Source organism: Anastrepha ludens, chromosome 2, assembly GCF_028408465.1.
Source record: "Anastrepha ludens isolate Willacy chromosome 2, idAnaLude1.1, whole genome shotgun sequence".
Classification (NCBI taxonomy): Eukaryota; Metazoa; Arthropoda; class Insecta; order Diptera; family Tephritidae; genus Anastrepha; species Anastrepha ludens.
This window is the reverse complement of record NC_071498.1, coordinates 35,560,366-35,580,953: the sequence shown is the minus strand read 5'-3', so window position 1 is coordinate 35,580,953 and position 20,588 is coordinate 35,560,366. Positions and strand designations below refer to the sequence as shown.

Sequence of the window (20,588 nt, the reverse complement as noted above, 5' to 3'; positions counted from 1 at the left end):
CATATATACCTCACATAATAAATATAATCACCATGCATAAATAAACAAAATTGAGTTTTACATGGAATTATTCAAAAATGATAATGGTAACTACCATTCAAAGCATATATTTATCTGACCCACATAGCTTTGACTTTTTTATATATACATATCTAGCTTTGACTTTACACAATGATTCGGATACTAATGTATTCATGGTATTCGATCATAAGGGCGTATAGATTCCCCTTGTTTGTATGTGAACTCAAACGAAAAAGGAGCAAATAAAGAAAATAACTAGAAACGGAAAATCTAAAAACAAAGAAAAAACTGTTACAATAACCAATTATGCTATGTATTAATTATGTAGGAGCTATTACTAATATTTACATTAATTTTAAACGCTAAAATATTGTATCTATGTATATGACGTCTTCTTTGAGTCGTAATAGTATAAACAATTCTAGGAAAATGTGTTTTCAATTTGTATATTTTTATTATTTTTATGTTATTAAATACAGTACAGTTCATGATTTCTTCAACATTTTGATTCACCATAACTCCTACATGCACACTTGCCGTCTTTTTATATATAATTTCTTAATAGCGAATACTTTTTTCCACCCAATTAAAATAAGAATCATGAAAAAAACAGAAACAACATAAAGCTCTTTTTTCTAGTCGTTTGAAGTGTTTGGTGAAGTTGTTGCTTCTGATGCCGTCGATTTGTTGAGCTCCTCAAGGAATTTCAATCGTCTCTTCCTCAGTTCACTAAGCTCGGTATTTTCTGGTTGCTCCGTTGTAGCGGTGCACTTTTCATCAGGCCTGATATCAACACTTGGCGTTTGCGCTGATAACGACGCAGGCTTAGGACTAGCGTCATCGCTTTGCGTGGCGCTATAGTCATGTTCTTCACCGCCTATATCTTCAATCGTTACATCATTATGCTTTTGCAATAGAGGTTGTGATGCTTTTTCTGTAAAAGCAGTTTCTTTTGCTATTGATGATGTATCATTGCCGCCAGATGGTTTTGGTCCGGCTGAAGATTGTGTTGCAGCAAGAGCAGCAACTGCTGCAGCTGACGTGCTAGGACCGTCGCTTAAATTTGTGGGAGCATTGCTGATAATGCTACCCGGAGAGGTGCTTGCACTATTTTCGGTGTTCGAAGGCGCTGGTGCTGCGGCTGGTGGTGGTACTACAGGTTGCAATCGCGCGGAAATGGTTTGATAATTGCTCATTAGAATCCCTGCGGCATTTAGCATCAACTGAATGTTGCGCAGCAGCTAAACAATGAAGCAAATGTTAGTACAATTTCCAGATGTATTTCAATAGCATACCTTGATGCGTTCTTCAACATGTTGACGCTCAACTCCCTCCAAAGCTTTTAGTTCCTCATCGGTCAAAGTGCTTAGATCCGGTGGCATAGGAGGTGGAGGTACAGAATAAGGTGCGATAAATGGGAACGGGGGAGGCATCATAAATGGTGGTGCCATCGGCATCGCTTGAAAGGTTGATGGTGATGCTGTTGTAGGGAACGGTGGTAGACCGCCTCCCAAGGGATTAGGGATGGCATTACCCGCAGCTATATTTTCAAATAGACCAGGAAGAGTTGACGCATTGGGTGGTGCTAGTCCTTCAACGCGTGGAGTATCAACACTAGGTGATTGATTTGGTGCTGGTGAAGTGGAAGCGGCAACGGCTGGAGCAGCTGCAGGTGCAGCTTGACCGGCAACCGCGCCTCCAACAGCGTCATCCTGTCTTGGCATCGCCATTGAGTTAGCATTGGGTGTGCGTAATATATTCAGGCGGCATGTAGGACAGGTTTGTTGACGTTGAAACCATGAACGCAAACATGTGGTATGGAATATATGTCCACAAGGCAATTTTTTTGAATGATTGACCATATCTTCCCTGAAAAGTAGATAAAATAATTTTAAGAAATAATCGGTTTACATGACTAGATCAACACACCTGCAAATGATACATATGTTATCTGAAAGACGTAGTTCCTCAGGTGTAGCGTCTGGATAAAGAGTATTCATATTACGTATAGCACGACGGGACATTATCACATCGCTTAATGCTTTCTTAAAGTTTCTTATCGTAAAGAACATTGGTCGGAACACAAACATCGGTAAAGCGTATATCTTGGCCATTATTACAACAAAAAGTACATACAATATGACTTTTATTAAACCAATCACCAGTTCAGTGTATAGCAGGAAGACTGCTTTGTTTTCCCATGGTACATCGGTGCGCATTTCTGCAGCATGTAGCACATACTTAATGGCAGTGCTAGCGACAACTGTTAGCAATATAGCATATTCAAAACCAAAGACCAATTGCACCGTTGGGCCACGGACAAGAGTCGAATTATAGGCGTGCATAAACAAAACATAGTCCAGTGTACCCAATACAATGAGGAGACTTGCGACACGTATATGGAATAGCCATCCTAGCACGGGTGAGCGCTCCATCTACAAAAATATTACAAACAAAATAAATAAATTTTCTTTCAATTGTAAGAACTTGCAGTACTATGTTATGTAGCTTCAAGAAATAGAAACCTATAATTTTTACTATTGAACGTCTATTAAGTTACGGATCAATAGTGTTAACGTGCATCACCTATAGAATTAATGAATTATTTACTAATTAAGCATATAAAACTTACAAAATCAACGCGTTCCTCCGCTAGCCAATGGAATGATTTCAAGAATAGCAACACCGTAAATAGAGCCACAAAGCGCGGATTGAAGTCATCCCGAAACACAGTGAATGCAAGACAGGTTTCTGTAAGCGCATACCAAAACCGTTCCAGTAAATGCTCGAACTCAGCTGCTCGTAATGTACCAAGAAAAATCTAAATGCGCTTGGTTAGAACTAAGAATAGTTTTGGAATTGAAAGTCTTAACTTACCTTGCGCAATAATTTTCCAAACATGAAAACTATTACGAAAAACTGTATATAGATGACCTGAAAATCCATAAAAATTATTTTTTATGAATTATTTTGTGTGTTCATATTATTGTCAAACTTATAATTCACTTACGGCCATTGATGCATTAGATTTAGTGATGTACACAACCGCAGGATAGAATTGCTTTTTCTGATAGTAGGCGTTTCCGATGACGACGCTCGTCAACGCCAGACATATGGACGAAAGTAATAACTGCATGTTGTTGTTGTTGGTAGCACGCACAGCCAACAGGCTGATTGACTCCAAAAATATATTAATTTTGATATATTCCCGTAGGATTTTTTTTCGCTACAATACACAAAAAATTCTGATGTAGTACAATGATGATCGCCACATACGTCAAATACAAATAAATATGAGCAGCAAATACCGCTAAGAAAATGTTCAGCCGCTCTGCGACAAAGTTAAAAAAAAAAAAACTGGGCAACTGTTGATAATTTACCAAATTTTCTCAAAATAATAATTTTAGCACACTAATTTCAAATTTATCTCGACGAAAATATATTTTTTGAGCTTTTCTATGTTGTATAGATTAATCCTTTTCCGATTTTTCATCGAGACACGTAGTTTTTTCCACTTTTCGTTCGTGTTGGAATATACGGAAATTGTCAAAATCCAATTGGCTCTTTTTAGGGGTTACCACAATTCAGTTTAAATATGTGAACTTAGTGAGGTATTTTAAAATACAACTATTTAACAGTAAACAGTTCTTAAGAGCAGTCTGCATATAACTTAAGCGTTGCGGCTGAAAAATCGGTATACGTAGGTATTTTTAAATTTTTCCTATATAAAAAAAGTTAAATAACTATCCAGTCCAAAATTAAAAAAAATGTGTAAAACGACGAAAAGCAATACGAGTACAAATACTCATAAAAGCAACCACAACTACAACGATTTAGATGCTAACAATGATATGTCGGATGAATTGAGCGCGTACAGCTCGGAGGAAGACATCACGTGACATCACGAAAATCGCGAAAAATACAGCCAACTGATGCTGCGGATTACGAGGATGGGGGCGGAATGTAAAAATGTAAATTAATTTGTGTGCAAGTAAATTACAAGTGATATTTTCATATTTGAGCCGTAAGCCCTGGCAGCTAGTGCTCCTTTTTTTTATTGTAAAATAATAATTTATTGTTATTTTCCATATATTAAATTAAATTAACTATCCAGTCGCATATGTTTTTTTGATCCAATTAATAGACATGTATATTCATCATCTCATCTATTGAGCATATAGGTTTTAATGAATCCCACAGTTTTGAGTTTTCAAACATATTTTCATGCCGATGCTAACAAAGCAAACTATTTCTCTTTTCTGGTGTCTTTGTTGTTTTTGTATCAGTTTCAGTCCTCGCTTGAATTTTTTACTTCTAGCCTAAATTAATATACTTAAGAATTTTATTTATAAACATGTAATCGGAAAGAGTGTCAATCATATTCCCATAAATCATATACTGAATGAATTGTCCATTGCGTTAACGGAAAGGAATATTAGTAATTTTTTAACAATTTGTCTGAGTTATTGGGTGACAGGTTGTAGATCGTATACACAATACAGAAGGTGACGCATACCAAAAAACGCTACTTTATTTTTCGCGATTTCGGCACCCAAAAAAGGAACAAAAAGAAGCAAAGTGATTGGTTTAGTGAATATTGTGAATTTAAGAATATTTGCTTTAAAAATTAAGCGCTGCATGTTAAATTGTGAAATGACGGTTATACCAATGCCTGAAAATGCAGTTTTTGTGCTTCACCTGCATTGACACCATGGCAAGAAAGTGCGTGTGTATATGATTTTTTGTGCTTGGGAGTTTCTGATTGCTTAAGCTTACTTATCCTCTACTTTTTGTTTGTCTACTCGAAGCATTGACATCATGGGAAATCGGGAAGGCGCAATTTTTTATTGTGCCATTCATGATTTGTCCAGTTTTCGTGTATTCAGAAATTCGGTAGATTTGGCATCTCTTGAAAGAAACCAAAATTGTTAAATTTCACCTCACAACTGCCAAAAATCAAATGACGTCTTCTTTCGAAAGAACTCGGCAAGTTTTTGCAACGATTCCCGAAAAGTGTCGACTAAAATTTGTAAAACGACGCACAGGGAATTTGTACTAAATATAAAATCCTACACTTTGTTAAAATATAATAAAGAGTATTCAGTGACAACGAAAGCGTTGAAATATCGCGTATATATCGGCTATAACGGGCAATTTGAATTGTGAAAAATTACGTGAAAATAGCAGAAGTAGCAAAGAAGGAAGGAAAAATCAAAGCGGGGCAGAAAGAGCTATTTCACCATAGTGGCTGCGTCGCCATTTTGTCTGCTGGCCGGCTGATTTTGCTAGCAGGATAAAAAGAATTTGCCATTTTTGAAAGAATTTAAATCTATCGTAGAGTGACGGCAAAATTGCTTGGTAATAATCCTTGGTTAAAGTAACGAAAGAATAAGAGAGAATTGGAAAATTAGAGAATCGCGGAGCAGGGTCATAAAGTGACGATAAAGATTTGCAAATCAAGGAAAAAAGCGGAATCAGATTGCAGTCCAATGTTAATTGGGCGGATGCAAAAATGGTGAGTTAGGAATATAAGGAGGAAAGAAATATGAAATTGCGAAAAAAAATCTAAATACCGACGGCAGAAATGAATGCGAGCGAAATGATGAGACGAATTGAGCAGGTTCTAGCTCTAACCAAAGGGGAGAGTGAGTTAGCGATAACGGGCGTTTATTAGTTGAAAGAAAATTTTCATTGTTTGTTTTTGTGCAAACTGTTGGGAGAAAAAAACAAAGAAAAACAAACAAGATCACAAAAAGAATTGAACCAAAATCGTAAACATTTTAAACTCTTATTGTAAATATACGGAATGTTTAAAAAGTAATTGGTCAACATATGTAATCGAGCATTGATGAGTAAACAACGAAAAGTGCGCAGCTGAGGCGAAAGGCTAAAGGAAAATGTGAAAAAGAGGAAAAGTGGAATGTGAGAATGAAAATCAATAATCAATATGCAACTGAATTTTTTACATTGCCTATTTTATATTAAAATTTCGTCTAACGACTACTTTTGGGAGTGCGTAAATTAATAAGGGTGTTAGGAGAAGTTTCCGTGAGATTTGTAATTTAAGTTGGATATGTTTTTACGCATATGTACATGTTTCTTCGGATTTCTACCTCCTTTTTAGAGTCATCAACTTCCACCGGTGTATAATACACGTAATGAAAGGAAACTTTAATTATAATATGAATATTATTGAAAACAATTAATAGTTTGATTTTGGAATTGTGAATTAAACAAAGTTCGAATGCAGAAAATATTTATATAAAACTATCATAAGAAATAAGTATTTGGATCCTGATCGAGGATAGGAAATCTTTGGTTGCAGTGGTTCATACACAAAGTGATGTAATTTTTTACGATCTGATTTATTTTAGTTATTGTATCTAAACGTTAAAAGTGTATGTTGTGTAGCAAAATGTTTCGATGATAATGGCACGAAATATGTGAGACCGACCTACCGTCTGACAAATTTTAATAGTATCGATTTTCCGTTTCTTTTTGTTCCTTTACGGATTCCACCATTCTGTTTTGTTCCATTCATATTCCTCAACTGATTGTGAATAGTGGTTCCTTTCACATTAATTGTAACGTGTCTACTCTTTGGGTTGATTTTCTTTGCAGTTTATGGATTTTTGCTTCTTATTGAATATGTAAATGACCGACAGTCTGCTGGCCGAAAGCACCAACAACAAATAGTTTTTGCTGTGGAAAGGGTCAAGGGAAGTAAGAGAGCAGAGAGCAACACATAAATTAAAATCACTTCAATAATATAAGAAAACAAGCAATAGCCAGAAAAAAAAGTTAACAATTGCAACTGCAACCACTTGAAGTCACGCTACATATTAATTATAGAAATTACGAACGACGGAGGAAGCAACAAGGTACAACAGCAAACAGTTGCAGCTCTAAAGGCGCAGCTGGCAGCGGAGTGTAATCAAAAGTAGTGTAAGCCCTGGCATGGTTTAAATTTCTTCTTGTCTAAGTACCGATTAGTCAAAGAGATTTGGACAAACCCAAAATAATAGTTTATTGTATCAGCGATAGAAACGTATATCTCAACAAAAGCAAAACCTGCATCTAAGTTTCAAAGTGCAGCAGTGCCAGTGCCTCTGTTAACTACAAGCAAACAAAAAATGACGTTTGATACACGCGGCCGCCAGACCGGAGGAGGTGGCGGTGGCACCGGTACCGACAACTCAAATGTTGCCACTACCAATACAAACAGCAATTTAAACAGTAATAGCGGCACGTCGCCCGGAACCACTGGTAGCGGCTGTGGTGGAGGTGGTAGTAGCGTCAGCGTAGAACAACCTCCACCTCCACCTACGGCAGTCAATGCGGACGCAACTACACAGGGTGGTGAGCCAGTCGCCAATCCGGCGGTAGTGGATAACATGTAAGTTTCTTATAATGGGAAAAAGGTAGTGAGAGAAAGTCCGTTTAGTAAACTAGTTATGTATACAAAAATTATTGAAAATTTGTATATGCATATGTGCATGTACTACATACATAAATGTATATGTATCTCTATGCGAAAGTAACGTAAGCGGGTGTGGTGGTTCTCATAATAAATACATTTAAATATTTAGCATTTGCCTTTTGTGTGTTATATGCACGAGTATACGAGTATCCCTATTAATGTAGTTCAGTTTTTTCTATTTTCCTTTGTTTCATTACGTTGTTTTTAAAATTGTTCCCATATATTTGTAAATTTTAGATAAAAAATTCGAATTTTAAAACGCGACTATTGTTGAATAAAATATATTAACATTGGTCTTTATTTTGAAACCACCATTCACTAAGTACATTAATATTTATATATTCCCGAGTATACAAATATGCCAGGAAATTCGTGACGTTCTAGTCAACTCATGCGTGTTTTCGATTATTAATGTTATCGCATTTTATATGAACCGTGCTTTTCGCACTTTAAGCTGTGTTGCTTCGATCCAATTTATGATTGTATGTTTATATTATGTAATAATTAAAGTGGGGATCCCCATTTTGTGGATATAATATGATGCAAAGTAAATCATTGTATTTTTAGTAACGTGTTTCTTTGCCCCTAATTATTTCGTTTATTCAGTCTACAAATAATTCTTACAGACTATATTAGACAATTTTTAATTATTAGTTAAAGATTATAAACAATTGTTACCTAAAATTATATAAACTTAGTCTAAAGTTGAGGCTAGGATAATTGTTGCAGAATCGAATGCATCTCACCATTGGTTCATTGAGGGCATAGTTAGTTCTATACCGTTGATCTACAAATAAGCGAACCTGCCTTAAATCATGGTGGTTTGTTTGATATGTAATTAAACTCTGTAACTCACAGCAATTTATATTGAAATTTAAAAGATTATACACGAAGAGAATCGAAAAGTAGATTCGTCTGTCCTCAAGGCTTTGCAGTCCAATCAATTTGCGTCTATCTATCTGGGAGCCCTTTAGGCCAGCGCAGCTTACACAACGCATATTTGGTAAAGATTTTTTGGACTCTTTCAATCTTATTTATATGGCAATGGTAGAGTGGGTTCCATATTAGAGAACAATAATTTAGTCGGCTTCGAATTAAGGAGACGTAGAGTGCTTTCAAAGTCAAGGGATCTGAAAAGTCTTCCGTATTACGACGTAAAAATCCAATCATAGAAAAAGCTTTAGAGATAATATAATCAAGATGTTTCGAGAACGTAAGTCCTGAATCGAAGATTATGCCCAAGTCTTTGATTTCCTCTTTCCTGCTAAGTATAATATTGTTCAAAGAGTAGTTATAGATAAAAGGATTAGGTTTCTTCCTGTATGATACCACGCAGCATTTGTCGGTATTCAAGTGTAGGTGGTTCATGGTACACCAATCTTGAAGATGTTTGAGATTCTTTTGAAGATTGGAACAATCTTCAATATAGCTGATTTGTACAAATAACTTAACATCATCTGCAAACTTTAAGCATTAAAAGAGGGACAACAAATTTTACCGAGATCATTACACAGCGGCACGCATACAGGATACTTAAGCATATTGAGTTACTAAACTTTGAAGTAATTTGTATACCAATTATTTTGATAGCTTTCTTTAAAAATGTGCCCAACCATCACATTTGGGTCAATGTTCGATCAGCAATAGCAGAATAAAAATTTACCAAAATACAAATATAAAAAAGGCATGCAGAGCAACAACACTGCATTGAATCGTGATTTGCTTTTAAGATTTAAGGGCAGATAATTTAGATGAATAATTTCTATGAAGAAAATCTGCAAACAACATCTTTATCTAAATGTGTTTTCCGAATTTCACTACTTCATTTAACTTAAGATACATACCTTCCAATCTGTTTCATATGTGAATATATTATATTTTCCTTTTTCTTATTAATTATATTTATTCGATTTTGCTGCCGAATTCCTCTCTTATCGGTTAAAGAATAAACACATAGTATACGAAACGATAAGTAGAAGTGTTTGCCAAAACAACAAAAATAATGCTAAATAATGAACACACCATTTGCAGTATTAAGTTTATGACTCATAATGCAATTAGTATTTAATTGGTTTTCTTTCTCTTGCCAATTTGCTATTTACTTCGCACTTTACCGAAAATGTTGCTAAACTTATGTGCCCTTAAAAATATTTATATTGAAGAACACCGGAAAAGTTGATATCATCGTTTCCAACAATTAAATTGCGTTCGCTAACGCAAAAGATCTCGAATCCACGTTGGGTGGTACCGGTGTTGCCAGAACAGGAGCTGGAAGTGCTGTTGAACGCAGCAATTGCGCTAACTGCAGCAGGTACATATGATGCAAATGTTGTAATTCATTTACATACGATCACCAAAAATAATAGCATATTAATAATATTCTCTTATTTTCAGGTGTCGATCATGATTGTGAACCATGTGTGGAATTTTATCGCAACGCCCTAACCACTTCCTTTGCAAAAATTCTTACCGACGAGGCAGTGAATTCATGGAAATATAATATTCATCATTGCATTTTATTGTCTTGCGGCAAATTATTACATTTAATTGCCATACATATGCCACGCGATAACCCCTATCTGTTGGACTTGCTTGCAATGGTATTTGATCCGGAAAATAAGTTCAACACATTTAATGCGGCACGTCAACCGGGATGTTTTGCTCCTCCGGAATTTCTGTGGGGTGTATTGGACAACAATAAAATGTTCGCTAAGCCACCACCAGAGCCTAAGAACCCTCGAGGCTGGCTTGTTGATTTGATCAATCGTTTCGGCTATTTGGGTGGTTTTGATAATTTATTGGAACGATTCAATTGTGGTTTTCAATTGCTAAAGAAGAACCAAGAACAAAGTGGAGTCGAGTCCTCGGTATCGGGTATAGATTTGAGCAACAAAACAGCCAAGATAGCAACGGTGTCCGACGATAGTCAGGATAACAAAGTGACTCTAGCGTTGATTTTCAGCCTACTTCGTCCATTTGGACAGTGCTATGAGCTATTGACACCTGCCACCATCGCAAAATACTTCATGCCGATATGGAATGTGGTGCTGGATTTGTTGGATAGTTTCTCTGATGATGAATTGAAGCGTGAAGCGAAACCGGAGGGGCGCAACGATTACATTAACGGTATTGTGAAGTCGGCACGCTTGTTAGCAAGCCGTTTGCCCGGACAAGAAGATTTAATACGTGATCTAGAAATGTTTCGGCTCAAAATGATTTTACGTTTACTGCAAGTGTCTAGCTTTAATGGCAAAATGAATGCACTAAATGAAATTAATAAGGTTCTCAGCTCTGTGTCGTATTATTCGCATCGTACCCAGCAATTACAACACTGCTTGCCGGATGATGAAATGGACTGGTTGACGGCAGAGCGAATGGCGGTAAGTGATATGAGAAGAAGCAGATACATATGTATATATTATGATATATGATGATGTTCTTATGACAATTTAGTCTACCACAATTACTGAACTATATCCGCCCAATGACTATAACTTCAGCAGCATTCTTAAAAAATAATAATAAGTAGTAGATAGCAAAATTTTTAAAGACGTTCTTGATTTTTCATTCCTGTTTTTATCACTATTTGTAATTTTAAAATTCTCTCTCAGAACTGGATCAAAGACTCTGATGTCTTGGGCATCGTTCTCAAAGACTCATTGCATCAGCCTCAATATGTGGAGAAACTGGAAAAAATAATACGCTTTCTGATCAAAGAGCATGCGTTGACGCTAGAGGATTTGGATGCAGTCTGGCGTGCACAAGCTGGTAAGCATGAGGCGATTGTAAAGAACGTTCATGATCTCTTGGCGAAATTGGCATGGGATTTTACGCCCGAACAACTGGACCACCTCTTCGAATCATTTCAGGTAAAAAGGAATATTTATCTCGAACTTAGAAAAAAATGATATGTTTCTTTTTGTTTATAGGCAAGTATGACTACCGCTAATAAGCGTCAGCGTGAACGTCTTCTCGAACTGATAAGACGACTTGCGGAGGACGATAAAAATGGTGTAATGGCGCAAAAAGTTTTGAAACTTTTCTGGACGCTCGCGCACAGTCAGGAAATACCGCCAGAAGTATTGGATCAAGCGTTAGCAGCGCACGTGAAAATATTGGATTATAGTTGCTCCCAGGAGCGTGATGCGCAAAAAATTGTTTGGTTGGACAAATGTGTGCAGGAGTTGAAAACTGGCGATAATTGGGTGTTGCCCGCCTTGCGCTTGATACGTGAAATATGTTGTTTGTATGATTCGTCCCCAAGCCATGCACCGCGCACGCAGCAAACACTTAACCGTCAACAAGTGATTGAGCGACTGCAGAATGACTATACGTTGGTCATAGTAGTGACGAACAGTTTGACTACGTATTTGGATAAAATTCGTACGATGATTGCTGAAATGCCAAACGTAGAGCCAAACACCTTGTGCATCGATGGACGCTATCCACATAATATGCAAATACAAGAGCGCCTGGATTTCCTTAAATTTCTTCTGAAGGATGGACAACTGTGGTTGTGTGCCGAACAGGTGAGTGGATTACACATTTGTTTAGTATGCTCATGCGAGTTTCCATTGAAATTAAAAGAAGGCTTGTGGCGAATCTCAAATGCCTTTCAAAGATATTTAAAATGTATTAATAGGTCTATTTATAAGTTCGTGCGGTTTTACAACAGATGGCGTAACTTGATTATTATTCCATCGATCCACATTTCCAAACATTCATTGGAGAGCTACTGTCGTAAGGCACAAACGTCAGTATAAGTTTTTTATTTGAAGCGTAAACAACAATATTTTTACCACACTTGAAAATGTCGAATTTCGTGCCAAATAATGTGTTTTTGCGGGGAATTCTTCTTCATTATTTTAATATGAAGAAAAAAGCAGCCGAAAGTCATCGTATCTTGGTGGAAGTTTATGGTGAGCATGCTCTATCTGAGCGAACGTGCCAGAAGTGGTTTGCACGCTTTAAAAGTGGTGATTTTGGCTTGGAAGACGAAGAACGCGAGGGTGCGCCGCCAAAGTTCATGGATACCGAATTGGAGGAATTGCTCGATCAAGATCCGGCTCAAACGCAAGAAGAGGTTGCAAAAACTTTGGGAGTTGATCAATCAACCATTTCCAAACGTTTAAAAGCCATGGGAATGATCCGAAAGGTAGGCCATTGGGTGCCGTATGAATTGAAGCCAAGAGACGTTGAACGCCGTTTTATGGCATGCGAACAACTGCTTCAACGGCACAAAAGAAAGGGTTTTTTGCATCGAATTGTGACTGGCGATGAAAAGTGGGTCCATTACGACAATCCAAAACGTCGGGCAACGTATGGATACCCTGGCCATGCTTCAACATCGACGTCGGCGCAGAATATTCATGGCCTGAAGGTTATGCTGTGTATCTGGTGGGACCAGCTGGGTGTTGTGTATTATGAGCTACTGAAACCGAATGAAACGATTACGGGGGATGTCTACCGACGACAATTGATGCGTTTGAGCCGAGCACTGCGAGAAAAACGGCCGCAATACGCCGATAGACACGACAAAGTTATTTTGCAACATGACAATGCTCGGCCACATGTTGCACAAGTGGTCAAAACATACTTAGAAACGCTCAAATGGGATGTCCTACCCCACCCGCCGTATAGTCCAGACCTTGCGCCATCCGATTACTATCTCTTCCGATCGATGCAACATGGCCTGGCTGACCAGCACTTCCGTAATTACGATGAAGTCAAAAAATGGATCGATTCGTGGATTGCGGCAAAACCGACCGAATTTTTCACAAAGGGAATCCGTGAATTGCCAGAAAGATGGGAAAAAGTAGTAGTAAGCGATGGACAATATTTTGAATATTAATTTTGTAACCATTTTACGTCAATAAAGTTTCAAATTTCGAAAAAAAACCGCACGAACTTATTCATAGTCCTATTAGTATTTGTGTACCAAATTTTTCGTTTTCGGCTACTTTTCTTTAAACACCTTAAAAACTATTTAATCGATTTGAATTTTTGTGTTAAATTTTCGTAAAATATGTTAAAGCATAATACTAAGAATATCACAGATTTTAAGAGCAAATGTTTCTTAATCTTAGAGTAGACACGTCTTTTCGGGAAACGCGAGTGGATCGCGTGGGGAACATTTTAATGCCTATAATTTAAAACGATAAATTATCTTTACTCTAAATTATTTTATGGGACCGACTAAAAAGAGCATAAAAACATTTATTCAACTTTTGCAGTTTTATATAAAAAATATACTGTATTTTGAAAGATCTCAGGCAAACAACTTCTCGCGGGCGGAAAAATACTCATAGCGCAACTCATATTTGTTTAGTATTGGAAGCATATTTTTAATTAAGAAATGCGTTTATTTATATATGTATGTATATATTATATGATATACATATATATTATATATAAAGAATCTATTTATTGGGTGCTGGGACAAACTCCTCATCGATCGACAGTCACGAGCAAACACATCCGGCTAAGGCGACCGCCGTTGATTTGTTATAGTTGTTTGACTGGCTGTATTTTCTGTGCCGCGATACACTTAGTTATGGCCTGGCGCTGTTCTGTTACCACAATCCCATGCTTTTTTGTATATTGAGTTTTTAAGAGTGCTATTTCCTATAATAGTCACTTCGTTGTATCTAGAAAGAAATCAAGAGCCCTAAATTCCAATCCCGAAATTTTTTCAATTTTGTTGGGGAGTGGTTTGCCGAAAGCTCGTAATCTTGCATTTGACAAAGGCGGACAATTGCAAATATAGCGAAAAGAGTTTCCTTATCTTCCACTTCTTCACAACTGCGGCATATATTGGTGTGTGGTATATTTAATCTCGCTGCATGATCCGCTAGTCCTGAGATGTCTGGTCGACCATACCCAAGCAATTGTTTGGTTTTTGAAGCATTATAGTCAGGCTAGGTCTTCCTGGGCATTGCACATCGTCTACTTGCAAATTTGTAATAGTGATTTATAATTCCGCCTCAATCCGGCTGAAGGCAATTTCTATAGGTTCCGCCTCGATCGAGCTTTAGGAGGATACTAGCCAAGCAAGCTCATCCGACTTCTCGTTACCCTCGATGTTCCCTTTTATAGTAGCCTGATTTCCCGTGAAGATAGCTATCTCGGTTCCAGCTTACGTTATGTCGAAAATGGCCTTGCAGGCTTCTGTCTGGAATATGCTAGCTTTGTTTCTCCTCCAATCTGTTCTAGATGGAAATACCACAAAGAAATATTTGGTAAAGTGAAAGCTCGGCAATAGGTAGCCAGAGGTGATGGTAGAAAATGATGGTCCTTGCAGAGGAATCTTGCTGTAACCATACGTTTTAGTGGTCTAGGTCTCCATTTCATTGAATCTGACCGCGCTTAGTTGCAGTTGTGCATTTAATATTCATATATCTATAAGTAATAAATGGTTGAGTAAGTTGAGTGCATCGCTTGCACTCGAGCAAAATACACCCGCTACTAGAATACAAGGAGAAGTCCAAAATAAATAAGACTGAGCTAAAATAGAATCGGCAGGATCATTGTTCTGATAACCCTTTGGCCTCGATACACTGTTTTGCGCGATATAAAAGCTTTTCGAAAGAGTGTTTCAGGTCATTGACCGGAATGTCGTTCAGTATGTCGTAACAAGCCTTTTTGATGGCCTCTACGGACGCAAAACATTTTCCTTTCATTGCCAATTGCATTGACGGTTTGGCCCGTTGGCACGAACTTGTTGTGGACAATTCCTTTGGAATCGTAAAAACAAATGAGCATCGACTTGATTTTTGTTTGCTTCAAACGCTATTTTTTGGGTGATGACTCGTCTGGGGCCTTCCATTCGGCACTTTGACGCTTAGTTTCAGGTTCATGTTGGAAACACCACGTTTCATCACCAGTTACAATGTTGCAAAGGAAGTTTTCGTCTTTTCTCGCCTTTTCAATGAGGTCTTTCGAATGTTGAATTCTGAGTAATTTTTGGTCCTCAGTTAACTTAAGCGGAATGAAACGTGCACGGACCTTTTGTAAGCCCAATTAAAATGCGACAAATCGATGTTTTGGAGCTATTCAACTCCGATTCCATGAATTTCAACGATGATTTCGGCTAATTTTTGATAAATTTACGAACAATTTCGATGGAGTTTTTGGTGATTACTGATTTTGGGTGGCCCGTATGTTCATTGCCATTATGTCCACACAACCATCTCTGAAACGTGTAAACCACTCATGAACTCTGGCACTAACTCAATAAAAAGATGGAGCCATCAAAAACATTTGTATGACGTCAGTCTTTTTTATTTTGGACTTCACCTTGTACAAGCAGATTTTGGTATTCTCAAAGTTAGGTTTGGTTCCAGCGTTTAGCGGCTGCAGGCCACCGCCCGTTTGGTGGGCCTTACCCGTATATAAGAATAGGTCTAACAGTTGCAGCGTAAGACCGGAGTGAGTTTTCTGGTTGGAGACTAGCATCCTTTTCAGGTACATATGGCTCCATGTTTGCTTTTTAGCTCTATACTCGATATTGGATTTTCAACTAAGTTTGGTGTCAATAATTACGCCAAGATAATTGGCTTGTGCTGATGGTGCCAGTCTGCCTCAGTTCATAAAGTTCAAGGAATAGGTTGGTTCTTGGTGGAATCATCAGCCATTTAAGGGTTAAGTTATTTTATACCTAAAAAGTATGTAATACAATTTTTTTGAATTCCCAACTAAACATTTTTGACCAAGTAGGTTGCAAATAATTACTGGACAATTTAGTACACATGGCTTGTTTTGTTACGCCTGTTTTGTGGTCTAACATATAAATTATTTTTGCTTAGAAATTGTTAACTAGGTATAATGAAACTATAATGTGCGATGTGTGCTATGCATTTTGCTATTTATATGCCCAAGCAAAATGCATAGCGGGAAGTTTTTTCGAAAGAAACTTAACCGTCCTGATTAATCTAAGCTAATTATTTGTTATTTGCTGATTTATTAAGTATTCATATTTATTTAGTATATCTTTAATTCTAATATATAATAATAGTATACATTTTTTGTTTTGCCCAGGCTAAACAAATATGGCATTGCCTGGCCGTGAATGCTGTGTTCCCATCTGATCGAGAAGAGTGTTTCCGGTGGTTTGGTAAATTAATGGGTGAAGAACCGGATCTGGATCCCGGGATAAACAAAGACTTTTTCGAAAATAACATACTGCAATTAGATCCACAATTGCTTACGGAAAGTGGCATCAAATGCTTTGAACGTTTCTTCAAGGCCGTAAACTCGAAGGAAGATAAACTGAAAGCAATACATCGTGGCTACATACTTGATAATGAGGATCTCATCGGCAAAGACTATCTGTGGCGGGTGATTACCACCGGTGGTGAGGAAATCGCCAATAAGGCTATTGATCTTCTAAAAGAGGTTTCGACAGCGCTTGGGCCGCGTCTACAGGAAAGCATTTGTGATTTTCATGAAATGTTCATTGCAGAATGCTGTGAACGGTTGCGTACCCATTACAGTAACATCATCATTTTGGGCAAGACGATTGGTAGCAACAGTTCAAATGATCCTAGTCAATCCGATGCTGATTCCAAAGACATAAAAGATCGGTTTATTGAAGCTGAAAAGATGTGCCGCATTATAAAAGTATTGCAAGAGTACATAAAAGAGTGTGATCGCTCGTTCAACGGTGATCGCTATCTCCTGCCACTTAGTCGCGTGACTCGCGGCAAAAATACTAGTCTTTATATACGCTTTCAAAATTCTGGACGACCCATTGATGATATTGAAGTGTCTACACACAGTAATGAAACCGTGGCCTCCTTCAAGCGAAATCTATTGAAACGTATTAAAAGCAATTCTCCTGCTAATATTAAAGTTGATTTATATTACAATAATGGCGAACTAATCGAGATTAACGATGAGATCAATCCACTCTACCAGTATACCATTCGGGACAAAATGATACTCACAGCAAAGCTAACACCAATTGGCCCGGGGCTTGCCAGTAGCCCGGATTCTTCGAGTGACTCGAGTACTGGCTCACCGCCACGACCCTGCCCCGACATGCAGCGCGTCGAGTCAGAAAGCACGCTGCCCGGTGTGATTATCGCACAGAATTACAAATATACTGAGTTTTTCTTGAAGCTCTATCAACTGGGCAGCGATTTGGACCATGGACGTTTGCGCGAGAGTGCCAAATTGCTGTTGCATCTGTTGCCATGCGATTGGCACACAGTAAAGATGCTTCAGACGATGTGCCGCGTGCAGGGACAGGTACAGAGCGATGGTGGTGGTGGTAGTGTAGCTGTGAGTGTAGGACCTGGCGTTGGAAGTAGTGCTGGACAAAGTGGCGCCAAAGACGAAGAGGCTGATGTTGTTGGTATGAGTACCGGCGGCAATGTTGGAAGCTGCAGTACTGGAGTGCAAAACAGCACAGCTTTTGATAATGATCAGGTAAAATATACTTAAGATATGACTTTCTTGCTTTTTATTAAAGCTTATTTTATGAATATCTTTTCCAGGTTAACCCACAGGAGTGCACTCCGGAGATGCTATTCCTCCACGGCACTCCTGCGCAGGTGCTGTACAATTTGGGTGTTTTGAATGGTTTGCTTATACCAGCATTGGATCCCTGTGGCGAATCTGCGCTGCTAGTACAATCAGCTTGGTTACACTCTGGTTGTGCGCATTTCGTTTTGGAGTTGCTAACCAAAAATAATTTTCTACCCAACGCCGATATGCACACTAAGCGTGCCGCTTTCCATTGTGTATTGCGCTTGGCCAGGTTGTTCCTCTACACGGTGGGCTATGTGCTGTCGCGTGTCGGCGATGAGCCAATGCTGCGCGATTTCGATGTTGGTGCACGGTCACAAGTCGAAATACTTAAGCAAATACTGAATTCAATACCAAACAATTCGGAAAGCACGATGCGCGCCATATCCACGAAATTAGCCGAGAATTTGGCTGCGGAAATGCTTTCGGCGAGCGCTGAAGGTGAGCGATGTCGCATACTATTCAGCTCGACATTGCAGTGGTCTTGTCCGGACATTGCGACCATTAAGGCAGTCATACAATTGGCTTGGTCGTCATCGTGTGGAAATTTACAGGCGCTTGGCAATAAAAATGACTTCGCTAATGACATCACAATGCCGGATGCGCAGGATTTCGCGATGTGCAAAGAGGCTTTAGATGTGCTAACCATTTCATTGGTTCTTAATCCGAGTGCTAATGAGGCGTTGAGCAATGATACCATTTGGCCGAAATTCATTACTTCGCTTATACTAAAGAATCCATCGCGTCACGTACGTCAAATTGCTGCCGATCAGCTATTCCTTTCATGCACCTATTGTGCTGGCGACCGACGTCCATTCGCCTATATGGTAAATTTGCTGGTGAATTCGTTGAAAACGTTGGTGCCACAATACGAGGCAACATGCGCTGACTTCTTTCAACTGCTTTGTCGCACACTATCATATGGAAATGTGTGCAATTGGCCGCTCAACATTGGTTCTGTACTGCTGACTGAGGAGATCAAATGGTTGCAAAAGATACGTGAAAATGTTTTACTCACTGGTGATATACAAGTGCATGAAGATCTGTTGGAGGGCCATTTGTGCTTGGCCAAAGAGCTGATGTTCTTCTTGTCGCCTGAAACAAAGGCACAATTTACATACCTGATAGAAGAGCTTGTTGACATTTTCCTCTTTCCGTCATCATGCGAATATCTGCACTTGCGAGAGTTCAATAAGCTGAGAAATCCGACTTCACCGCCACCCGTTTGCCGTAGTCCACACACCATAGCGGCGGCATGCGATTTGTTGATAGCACTTTGTCAGAATTGTGTTCCTAATATGAAGTTGCTGACCAATACACTGATCGATTTCGTGTGCACCGATACGGAGCCATTGCGAGAATGGGACTTTCTGCCACCAGTTGGCCCACGACCTGTTAAAGGATTTTGTGGTTTGAAAAATGCCGGTGCGACGTGCTATATGAATTCGGTGCTGCAACAATTGTATATGGTGCCATCCATACGTGTCGGCATACTGAAAGCCGACGGTGCTGCAACAATTGAAAATGAAGATTTTGGCGGCGAATCGGATGTAACTAGTATTAATAGTGCATTATTTTCCAGTCCTGGCGGCGAAGATAACAGCAGCACTGACATACGAAAAAACTATCATGTGGTTATATTGAAGTATGTACAGGCGATATTTGCCCATTTGGGTCATAGTGCACTACAATACTATGTGCCACGTGGCCTGTGGGCGTACTTCAAGTAAGTTGAGCGAACGAAATTTTTATGTGTTTTATATATTAACGAACTAACTTTTAGGTTACAAGGGGAACCGGTGAATTTGCGTGAGCAACAAGATGCTGTAGAATTTTTCATGTCATTATTCGAAAGCTTGGATGAAGGTCTCAAGGCATTAGGTCATACGCAACTAATGAATGCTACCTTGGGTGGTTCCTTCAGCGATCAAAAGATTTGCCAAGAATGCCCGCACCGCTATTCCAAAGAGGAGCCCTTTAGTGTGTTTAGTGTGGATATACGAAATCATAGCTCATTAACAGAGTCACTGGAGCAGTATGTAAAGGGTGAACTGTTGGAAGGAGCTGATGCATACCATTGTGATAAATGTGATAAAAAAGTAAGTTAATCACTCGATAATAAGTGAACGTGGCGAGGTTGGGTGTTAAGAACTATATGGAGCTGAATAAGTGGGTGTTTTTAATTGTTGAGTAGAATTTTGAGCTCAAAATGGTATCTAAAAAATTTCAAGCACAGATGGTGTTTCTCTACTGTTTCAATTATGTATTGTAGAATATTAGCTGTCTCAAGGTTGAGCTTATTTTTGCAAAAATCATTCAGTTATAGTTAATAGCAAAGTTAGCCCGTAGATTTCTTCGTCCACCTGGTAGCAGAATAACTGATTAAAAGTTTTAATTTTGTCTACTTTCCCCACGACAGTCGGGAGTACGTTACGGAACGGCCCGGATTTATATACAGCCAAGGCTTGTAAGTTCCGCAAACTCGCGCAACAATTTTATAGTGTTACATACACAACAAAATTTTATATATAGATTGTGTTTTTCAAGAATTTGATTCAGC

The 20,588-nt window shown here is 38.5% G+C and overlaps 2 protein-coding genes across 7 annotated transcripts in view; one reads left to right on the top strand and one right to left on the bottom strand.

Annotated features, from left to right (window-relative positions):
* Positions 1–602: 602 nt before the first annotated feature.
* LOC128868445 (E3 ubiquitin-protein ligase HRD1) lies at positions 603–3,583 on the bottom strand. Its single transcript, XM_054110542.1, has 7 exons — positions 3,402–3,583; positions 3,032–3,247; positions 2,899–2,955; positions 2,654–2,842; positions 1,951–2,456; positions 1,317–1,890; positions 603–1,262 (listed from the first exon to the last, which is right to left on the bottom strand). The coding sequence occupies exons 2-7, from the start codon at positions 3,155–3,157 to the stop codon at positions 657–659; spliced, it is 2,058 nt and encodes a 685-aa protein (XP_053966517.1). The 5' UTR covers positions 3,158–3,247; positions 3,402–3,583; the 3' UTR covers positions 603–656.
* A 1,406-nt stretch (positions 3,584–4,989) lies between these two features.
* LOC128868408 (probable ubiquitin carboxyl-terminal hydrolase FAF) overlaps positions 4,990–20,588 on the top strand; it is a 31,113-nt gene continuing 15,514 nt past the window's right edge. For 4 of the 6 annotated variants that reach the window (XR_008455115.1, XM_054110479.1, XM_054110514.1 and 1 more), the window contains exons 1-9: positions 4,990–5,536; positions 6,643–7,417; positions 9,664–9,812; positions 9,896–10,881; positions 11,113–11,370; positions 11,431–12,030; positions 16,538–17,929; positions 17,998–19,754; positions 19,812–20,127. Coding sequence is in view for 5 of the 6 variants with exons in the window: in XM_054110479.1 (XP_053966454.1) it covers positions 7,155–7,417; positions 9,664–9,812; positions 9,896–10,881; positions 11,113–11,370; positions 11,431–12,030; positions 16,538–17,929; positions 17,998–19,754; positions 19,812–20,127 (5,721 nt within the window). In the remaining variant the exon portion in view is untranslated. Of the gene's footprint in view, positions 5,537–5,560; positions 5,944–6,234; positions 6,367–6,642; positions 7,418–9,663; positions 9,813–9,895; positions 10,882–11,112; positions 11,371–11,430; positions 12,031–16,537; positions 17,930–17,997; positions 19,755–19,811; positions 20,128–20,588 lie in introns of those variants that run through there. The other 2 variants (XM_054110487.1, XM_054110497.1) reach the window with 2 other exon arrangements.

Bases quoted from the DNA above. Each gene is read 5' to 3' on its own strand.
- LOC128868445 (XM_054110542.1), bottom strand. From the start codon at position 3,157: ATGCAGTTATTACTTTCGTCCATATGTCTGGCGTTGACGAGCGTCGTC. The intron at 2,843-2,898 runs GTAAGTTAAGAC...AAGCGCATTTAG, and splicing joins TTGGAAAATTATTGCGCAAG to ATTTTTCTTGGTACATTACG. The intron at 1,263-1,316 runs GTATGCTATTGA...TTCATTGTTTAG, and splicing joins ATGTTGAAGAACGCATCAAG to CTGCTGCGCAACATTCAGTT.